This window comes from Mus caroli, chromosome 3 (genome assembly GCF_900094665.2).
Source record: "Mus caroli chromosome 3, CAROLI_EIJ_v1.1, whole genome shotgun sequence".
Classification (NCBI taxonomy): Eukaryota; Metazoa; Chordata; class Mammalia; order Rodentia; family Muridae; genus Mus; species Mus caroli.
Window position 1 is genome coordinate 94,021,425 of NC_034572.1, and position 10,098 is coordinate 94,031,522.

At 43.5% G+C, this 10,098-nt stretch overlaps 1 protein-coding gene across 1 annotated transcript in view; it reads left to right on the plus strand.

Moving 5' to 3' along the window:
• The first annotated feature begins 662 nt into the window (after nt 1-662).
• The window catches only part of Spag17 (sperm associated antigen 17), a 248,890-nt gene continuing 239,454 nt past the window's right edge, over nt 663-10,098 (plus strand). Inside the window, exon 1 of the mRNA XM_021157134.1 lies at nt 663-846. Within this exon, the coding sequence (XP_021012793.1) occupies nt 763-846 (84 nt within the window). The 5' untranslated portion in view covers nt 663-762. The remainder of the gene's footprint in view (nt 847-10,098) is intronic.

Sequence of the window (10,098 nt, forward strand, 5' to 3'; positions counted from 1 at the left end):
TGGGATACCCTTTAGAGCATGGGTTCTAAACCTGTGAGTTACAACCCTCTTGGTAAAGCTCTGTCTCTAAAATATTTATATTATGGTTTGTAACAGTAGCAAAGTTACAGTTATGAAGTAGCAATGAAAATAATTTATGGTTGGGGGTCACCACAACATGAGGGATTGTACTGAGTCACAGCATTAGGAAGGTTGAGAACCACTGCTTTAAAAAAACAAAAAACAAAAACAACAACAACAACAAAAAACCCAAAACTGGAGCTGTTTAGGCAGAGCAGATGAAATACAGAGACAAGAGGTGAGGTGAAGAAGAGAAATTCTTCTCCCTGTGTGGAAGAGTCCTGGAGATTAGAGGTTGAAAACTGACTGGGCTGTCCTTCTCAATGCTAGGTTGGCTGCACCAGAGGAAACTTGGGGGGGTGGAGAGCCTGAATGAGTAATTTTGAGTTTCTACACATTGTTTATTCGGACTAGACTTTGTTCCCAAGAGAAACAGAATAGAAATGATAAAAGAAATTAGTAAGCCAGCTCGACCCGCTGGAAAAATCACCAGATATACCCTGTTATTTCTGGAGTTTGGCACTTAGCCGCTCTGCTACTATGGAAACGGGGAAGCGGTTGACTTGAGGGTCCGGAACCGGTTTGGGGGGAAGGGAGCGAGATCCGTTCAGGAACTGGGCGTGGTCTCGGTTACCAAGGCCTCAGAGACGCTCAGGCCTGGCCTCAGCCCAGTTTTGAGGCCAATGAACCTCCCATCCTTCCATGGCACCCAAGAAGGAGAAACCTGCCGGGAGCGCAAACTATAAGATATGGGAACCTTCCCTCATAGCTGCACACTTGAACCAGGTGAGCCCCGCCTCTCGAGTCCCTCCAGTCCAGGGAGCCTGGGGCACTTTCTGCTCAGCACTGCTCTCAAGCATTGCCAGGTGCTTGACAAAAGAGTGAGCTAGAGGGATGGGGCTACAACTCAGTGGTGGGGCTGAGAGAAGACCCTGGGTTCAATTTGCAGAGGAAGCAAAAACAAGACAGGAAGGGAACCTCAGCCCTGCCATTTCAAAATGGGGTGGTAGATCTGTGTAAGGAGAACAGGGTTGTCATTATGACTCCTGAGTCCCCCTTTCAGTGCAGGCTTCCAGTGCCCCCCCGCCCCCCGTTGTACTGGGACTGTTATCCTTGTGAACTGTTTCCCTCCTGTTTGATCCGTTGATCATTCGTGGCCCCGCCCACAGCAATATTTTAATTAATGCTGGATGTAATCAGCCAAGACCCAGAACGACAATCTGTAAAAATAGAAAGATCTCTAGAAGAAAATGTTCTTATGTGATGGCTTGCCCTGTTTTGCTCTCTGTTGCTCTGATAAATAACCTATTTCATTTTAATGTTTGGGGCAGGAACTAGAAGCAGAAACCCCCGCAGGAATCTTGCTCCCTGACTCTGGCTCATGCTCAGCTAGCTTTTTTATACACCACCAGGCCACCTAAGATAATGCCTCATACAATGGGCTGGGCACTCCTCCATCGAGACTCTCTCACACAGGCTTGGCCACAGGCCCCTCTGAGATGCACAATCCCTCCTTTGAGACCCTGTCAGATGACTACAGGCTGTGTCAAGTTGACAGCTAAACAAATTAGAACATACTCCATACCTCTGCATCCAACGTTTTCATCTGAGCATGGAGAGAAGGCTCAGTGGTTAAGAGCACTTGCTGCTCTTACAGAGGACCAAGGTTTCATTCCCAGAATCCACATGGTAGCTCCCAACTGTCTGTTACTCCAGTTCCAGGGGATGCTGCACTCTACTCTGGCCTCTGTGAGCACTGGGCATGTATATAGTACACATACATTTGTGCAGGCAAAACACAAATAAAATACATATATACAAAATACTCATACATATAAAATACATATACAGAAAAACAAAACAGGGTAATTGCCTAAGAACATTTTCTTCTAGGTCCCTTTCTATTTTTACAGATTGTCACCTTGGGTCCTACCTGTTTACATCCAGCATTTATGAAAATATTACTGTGGGCAGGGCCACAGGTGACTTGGTGATATAGCCATCAAACAGAAACAGGAGCTGGAGAGATGGCACAGAGGTTAAGATCACTGGCTACTTCCCCAAAGGACTTGGGTTCAGCTCCCAGCACCCACATGGTGGGTTGCAGCCATCCATAATTCTAGTCCCTAGGAATCGGATGTCCTCTTCCTGTTATTCTGAGACACCTGGCATGCACACGGTACACAGATCTACATGCAGGCAAAATAGCCATAAAAATAGTAACTAGGAAGTCATTGTGGAGGCCTGGGGGGTGAAGGAGGTCAGCACTGGTGTTGCCTGTCTCTTTAGCAGCCTGGGGTCCTGCCAGTTGCCACACTGGACCTGCACAGGGAAATGAGAGATGTGTTGGAATGTGTATCCAGCCCCTCAGGAGCTACATGCCTGCCTTGTAACTTCTCTGGGCAACCTGAAGACCTTATGGATTGGTGTAGTGCTGTCTTCTGTTCGGCTCTTTAGAAGGTGTAAATCCGAGGAGGTATCCACTCATTGCACATTGTCACAAATGCACACAGCAATCTGTGACTCAAACCAGAGGGCCCAGCAGCACAGTGACCCAGGCCCCACTCACCTCCATCTTTAGTGAGAAACCCAGGGGCTTCTGGCACCAGCAGGTAGCAATTCATGTCTAGACTCTAACGTTTCTAAATCCAAGTAGAGATCTGGGGAGAGAAAGGCCATTTGCAGACATTCCAGCCTGCCATTGGGACTGTCTTGTTAACGTGGAGAATGGACTTGGTTTTGTTTTTGTTTTTTGTTTTATATATATTTTATAAATGGATACATGGTTCACTAGAGAGTTTGTAGTTAAGGAAAGTAAAATGGACCTTGTGCTGCCCTCCGGGCCTATTTATCCTTATTTTCCAATGTAATTGTTTCTTTCTCTATGGAAAGTAATTCTATCTGAGATGAAAATTAGTCCCGGTGAGTCACGTGAAAGTAGCCTGACCCTCCTGTTGCCGCTGTGGCTTCATGCATCGTTACTGTGCCTCTTCTGCAGGGTTTGAATAACTCGAGGAATGAAGGCTGTCAACCCGGTACTCCCCAGCTACATTCTCAAATTCTCAGAGATGTTTGTCAAATCACCCTGCAAAAGTACCCTCTCTTTTGCAAGTCAGATCTAGCCAAAATAATTTTTTTAAAAAAAAAATTTGGAGATGATGTTGGTCACATTGGGCTTGGAGCAAGCATTTCTGCTGGAATTCTACGCTGCTGAACCACAGGCTTGGTGGGGACACTGACTCTGTGTTTGTTAGTCTGGGGCTGCAAGCACAAAGCTGTAATTTTCCTAGTGGAACTGAAAACCCCCAGGCACTGTTTTTTTTTACAGTTTAAAAACATGAAGTAATATTCAGCCTTCTTAACCCTGTTCAAATCATATAGGTTCAATAAATCTTCTATACTGGTAGATATAATTGCAAGTCAAAGTAATATGTCACTTTAGCTATGAAGGGAATGAGCTCAGTTTTCAGTTTTTTGGAATGTGTGCTTTCTTATTGTTGGGAGAAAATAAAGATCTTCTACGTACTTCCATATTTTGTTAGCTTGGTTTTGTGCCTGTAAAGGAGAAAATCCTATCAGTTAATGCCTAAATGCATGTTCCAACCCTGAGAATAACCAACTCTGACTTAGGCCAAAATGACTATGCTTGTGTAAAGTCCTTGTTGGTTGGATTTGCTAAGGAGCATCACATGTGGTGTCTGAGAATAAGGTATTATTTTAATTCATGAAGAGTTTGTTATTCATTTACAAGTATATATGTTTGAGTGCACCTGTGCTAATGTGTGTAGAGAGGTGGGGCATGGAAGACAATGTAGTCATTCTCTGGTATTACAAAAGATAGTTTTCAAATTACCTCATTGAAGAATCCAAATCAGTAATAGTCCTGTTCTTACTCTGAAGCAGCCTGCACTGGAATTTAGCAGAAGCATCAAGCTCCCAGTTTGACTCTGGTGAATTATCCTCATTTCCATATTATATCTACACAAATCAATTAATAGATAAATTGATCAATAATGCGTTGATTGGTTAATTGATTGACTGGGGAGCTGGCCTTTCGAGCTGGAGTTCTTGCCAACGTCCCAGTACATTTTAGTTGTTTCTGAAACATAAATGGTGACAAGTAATAGAAGGCACTATTCTTATCATCTGATAAAAGAAAAGGAGTTATCAAGTATTCAGTGACTAGGAGAGATCAGAGGGTCAGAAGACCACTGGAAAACTGGGTAATGTTAGACATGTAGGGTAAAGGGGAAATTAGTTTGAGTGAGAAGACCAACATCAACTGAAATGCTTGAACAGAGAGAGAGAGAGACAGACAGAGACAGAGACAGAATCAGAGAGTAAGCAATCAAGACCCCTTTTGGGTGTACATTGCTCCTGAATTAATTCTGCAAACCCAGCTATCATTGACCATTTTTGCTGTCCATCTGCCAAGACACTTATCAACACATATAAAACATGACACCTTAAATCTGAAAAGAAAAAATGTTTAGATGCATTGGCAGTAAGATTCTACAAGTGACAACAGAGGTCTGTGTGTGACATTGACACAAGTTGATCTACCATGGCTTTGGCAGCCCAAAGATGCTGTGCTGTAGGCATTCCCTCTTTACCCAAAGCTGCACTTCTTAAGATTTCAGCTATCCTCAGCCACCTGTGCTCTGAAAGCATTAAGCAGACACTCGTAACTGGTAAACTGCACAGCTTTCTGAGAGGCACCATCCAATCTCATACCATACCCCCTCCACCTCACCTACGATATGAGCCATCCTTTTGTCCAGTGTGTCCGCAGTACATATCGTTTGCACACTGGTCTCTTCAGAGCCATCCAGTGTATCAAATAGACTGTTGTGAATGACACTTCTTGTGCAGTGCACAAGGGTTCAAATTTCACCATCATTGCACTCGGCCCTGGCCTCAAGGTGCACGGATAGTTATGATGGTGACTGGGATGTGCCAAAAGGAGCCAAAAAGTGCTTCCTTTGAGTGAAAAGGAAAATATTATTGATTTAATAAGGAAAAAAGAGGTAGGTCCTGAAGCTGACTGCTATGAGGATGGGTATTCTCTCAGTCAATTTTTGGGAAAAGGGAAAAGAGAGACATGATTACTGTCAAGACTGAAAAACTTTCGTCTCCATGGTAAATTGTTTAGCTGAGACAGAAAAGACAGTAAGTTATGGGTTCAACACTATCCACATTGTCAGGCAGCTATTAGAGTCTTAGAATATATGTCCATGTAACAGAGACTATCCTATAAATTAAAATATTTCCATACAGCTGCCAAGGCAGAGGCCATTGGCCACTATGATGGGAAAAAGATATTAACATGTCTATTTTCTGTTATTGAAACTCTTTTGACTAGATAGTAATTTACAAAGAACAGTTTTCTTTCCTATATATATTAAAAAACATCAAATCCTAAAACATGGTAGCAGCTTCCAGCAAGAGCGCTGGCTGTGCCATAATATGGTGGAGGGTGGCCCATATGGAAGTATTTGAAAGAAATGAATAGGACTGAACTGCTTTTACCAAAGGCTACCCTATAGCAGTTAAGCTACTCCTGGGGAGGGTATTGAATGTAGGTGATGTCAACATGACCAGATTGTCTCTTTAATTTTATGTTTTTCATGTGTTTGCATTATATTACATTTCATTATGAGCTTTTGGCATATGGAGGGGATTCAGACCATAATATCAACCTCTGGAAGCTGCCATTCCTCCTTCTGTCTGAAATTGACTTCTAAATGTGTTTTATATAGGTATAATCATACAGCATGTGTCTTGTATAACTGGCTTGTTTTGCTTAGCATAGCATCTTTGATGGCTTTTGTACTGTGGGTTAGAATTCCTTTACTTTAGGATCCATACCACGGTCACAGTGCTCCATACCCAAATACCGCCTGGAAAGAGCTAGTCTCCCAGGAGTGCCAACACACCTGTAAGCACAGGTAAGACCACCACTTCCATTCAAATTCCTGGCCCAAGAGGATCCTTTCAGAACCATCAGGACACAGGAACCAAGGAACAACCCGGGACAGGATCCTTCTGGTTTCCATCTGTACTCCGGAGCTGACCCTGTACCACAGCTCTTCATACCCAAATTCCTCCAGGAGAGAACTGGTCTCCCAGGAGTACTGACACACAAGTTTGCAGGAGGGAAGAGCCACAGTCAGAGATAATAAGGCCAGCTAACACCAGAGATAACCAGATGGTAAGAGTCAAGGGCAAGAACATAAGCAACAGAAGCCAAGGCTACTTGGCCCAGAACCCAGTTCTCTCACTGTCGCTTCTGTCTCCAACCAGCAGAAAAGAGCGACAACACAACGTTCTCCTCAAAAACAGTTTATTCAGGAACCTTTCAACATGCAAGCAGGAATCTCCTCTAGCCACCAATCGCAATCACTTATATAACCCCTCAACCATGCCCCATCAGCCCAGTCTGCGTAATCTCAGTTCATTGGCCTTCGTCAAATGGCCTGATCTTGCATCATGGTGCGCCTGCGCAGCTCTCATGATGGATTCGGGTGTATGAGGAAGTCAGGTGCAAGTCATAAGACTTGGCTGCAGTCCCGGGTGCCATCTTGGGACTACCGCCTCACCCGCTCCCCTTTTTTCTTTTTTGGCAGAGAGAATGCCTGTCTAAGGTTGCCCACTGCGGCAATGCCCCTTACCAGTCATTGGGAGACAAACAGCTTTGGTTTGATCCCTGACTTAGGTTGGTGACACACCCAGGGAGTCTTATCCGTCATTGACTACTTCTCTAGCATGCCAAGCCACTTGAGGAGACTGTCCTGTCTCCACCACTGCAAAAGCCTGTATCATCAAGGCTTGGGTTCTGCGCTGACGAAACTGTATACAGCAAATGCACCAAAAGGCCAGGATGCTGATTAATATCAGACACAGGGCAAGTCCACCAATTCGGGCCCACTCTTTCAAGTGGGAGACAGCTGTAGATCCAGCTGGCTAGTCCTTCAGCCATGGACACATCCACACGGGTGGAGTTAATATGGACGATGGATTGTCTCAATTCCCGAACTAGTCCATCAAAATGCTGAGACAAATTTCCTGTAAGGTACTGAGATATATTGCAGGATAAATGAGCAGCACGACTGGCATTCACAAACGGTATAGATGTAACACACAGTCCCGAATATTTCCACTCACAACCCAATTGTGCTAACTCCATCAAAACATCCACTTGTTCCTGGACTAAATCAACCCTTTGAATAAGCAATAAAATTCCAGCTTTCAGCTGGCTATTAATATTTCCCTGAACATCCAAAGCTTCTGCAACACCCGAGGATAAATTATTCATGCCATGGCAGTTTGTACCACAGAGGTAAGGGATATGGCCGCAGCTGTGGCTGCAGTGGCAGAAATTGCTATAGCAGTGACAATGGCCACAGTAATGCCAAAATTCCCTCTTAGGTCTAAACAAAGTCATAGCAGAAGGAGCTTGAACATGCCAAGGTACAAAGCAAGGCATTCTAGTCACAACAGCTAAATGATATTCAGATGCATTCCAGCACATACTATAATAACAAATATCACTACTACAATTAACATTATTCTCATAACTACCATTATAAACAATAAACACAAAAGGAGACCACAAAGAAATAGGCATAGCCTTAAAGGAAGCATTGCACCCTCCAGCAAGTTGAGATACAGAGGTTTCAAACACACTAGACCCATTCCAATAAAAACTTGCATTACCCCATGCCCCTCCCACTAGCATACTCAGAGGAGAAAGATCTGTGCAACTACCATTCACACCACACAACAATCACACATTAAAAAGATTAGCTCCTGCTTGAGCTGGATTTTGATAGGTCCAATTACATCCTGAAAATGAGCTATTATGGACTGTGCCAATACAAGGAGAAAAGGTAAAATATTTCTTTACAGCCCAAGCTGCCTTTCTAGACTGACACACAGTCCATGGCGGAAGAGAATCACGGGTACCCTTGCAAAAGGGAGCCCATCTAGGTTGGGGAGGTATGGTATCATTGCCTTTGGAAATACCAGCAGGCCACACCCCTTGAATCCATGTGGCATTAGCTTTAGTAGAACTATTAATTGGCATATCAAACCATACTGCTGTTTGATTATACATTTGAATGCAGCCACTATTCTGAGAAATATCTTGAATCATTTGAAAGCACAGCAATCCCCTCAACTGAAGCTGCATCGGTTCCTGCACAGGCGCTATTTCCCCATCCCATGGTAAAAAAGGGTAACTGCAGTGAAGCATTAGATGTGAAAAATCAAGGGAACACTTGTGCTGAATGCTTCAACGGCATGGGTTTGGGAAACACAGATAAGATTCCCCAATGTGAATCTTCAGTCATCACCACGGGAAGTATCCTCAACACCAGGAACATCCACGCTGTCCCCGCTCCGCTCATTTTGGACTGCTCTGGTCAACCGCTCCGGGACCCACAGCGGCTGTTGATGATCCTGAGGAAACACACAAACAGACCCTCTCACCCAAACCAACACTGGATCAGGGCCCTTCCAACAACCAGTTAAGACATCCTTCCACATGACCATGCCTTTTGGAGAAACATCAGGATCGACGTGACGCTCAACTGCAACCCGTCCATGTTTTTCTTCATTCAAAAAATTCAAGGTAAAAAGGGCAATGGCTAATCTCTCCCTAGGGGTGGAACCAACAGAGACAATTCCCCCCTTTTGTTTAATTAAGCATTTTTTAGGGTGTGATGGGCTCGTTCAATAATGCCCTGACCCTGAGGGTTATAGGGTAACCCATGGGTCAATCGGACACCCATCATTTTACAAAAGGAAACAAAAGAGGCAGAAGTATAAGTTGGCCCATTATCAGTCTTTAATTCTTTAGGTTGTCCCCAGGAACCCCAAGCTTCAAAGCAATGTGCAATCACGTGACGTGCCTTCTCTCCTGTATGCAAGGAGGCAAAAATGACACCAGAAGCTGTATCGATGGAGACATGAAGATATTTTAACTTTCCAAAATCAGAGAAATGGGTAACATCCATTTGCCATAGGTGAAAGGGGTGCAATCCACATAGATTGACCCCCACCCCTATCTGAGGCAATAATGGGGTACATGTTTGGCACATTTTCATGATATCTCTCACCTCCGCTCAAGAAATTTTAAATCGGGAGGATAAGGTTTTGGAATTAACATGAAACTGTGAATGAAAATCACGTGCCAAATAAATAGGTGAGGCAATTAAAAAGGCCATGCATGCCTGAAAAGCTTTATCTACAATATCATTCCCTTCTGCAAGGGGTCCAGGCAATCTGGTATGAGCACGAATATGTTGCACACAAAAAGGTGAATGTCTATTCAAGATAAAATCTTGCAATGTAAGAACTAATTTTCCAATGGTAGATTTTAGATAAACTTTGCCAACCACCTCCAAACATTGCAACATATTAACAACATATTGGCTATCAGAAATCAAATTAAAAGGGCCTGGAATTAATTCAAACACCTTAATCACAATTTGCAATTCAATAACTTGTGGTGATGTGGGGGGAAATTGTATGGTAACTGGTGATGATCCTGCTACTAAATATGCTCCATATCCTGTCTTAGAACCATCTGTAAAAATAAGTGGAGCACCAGGCAAAGGATTTTTTGAAGTAACTCGAGGAAAAAATCACAGGATGAGCTTTAAGCAATTGTAATATTGGGTCTTTGGGAAAATGATTATCAAATTGGCCCTGAAAACTGCACCTCAAAATGGCCCAATCATCTACTGTAGCTGATAACACTTCTAGCTCTTTAACATTATATGGAACTATCAAATCCTCTGGCGGAATGCCAAAAAATTGCACACTTTGCTGAATACCAAGTAAAGCCAATTGAGCCACTGAGGCGGGATAATAAACAAGTGTTTTGGCTGGAGAAATCTTTGGATGTATCCAGAGCAAGGGAGCCCCTTGCCATAAGACCCCCATTGGTTGTGAGTCTGTTGACAAAATAATGCAATAGACTTTGACTGTTCTCCGCATTTCAAGGCAGCATCTTTTTTTTCTTTTTTTTTTTTT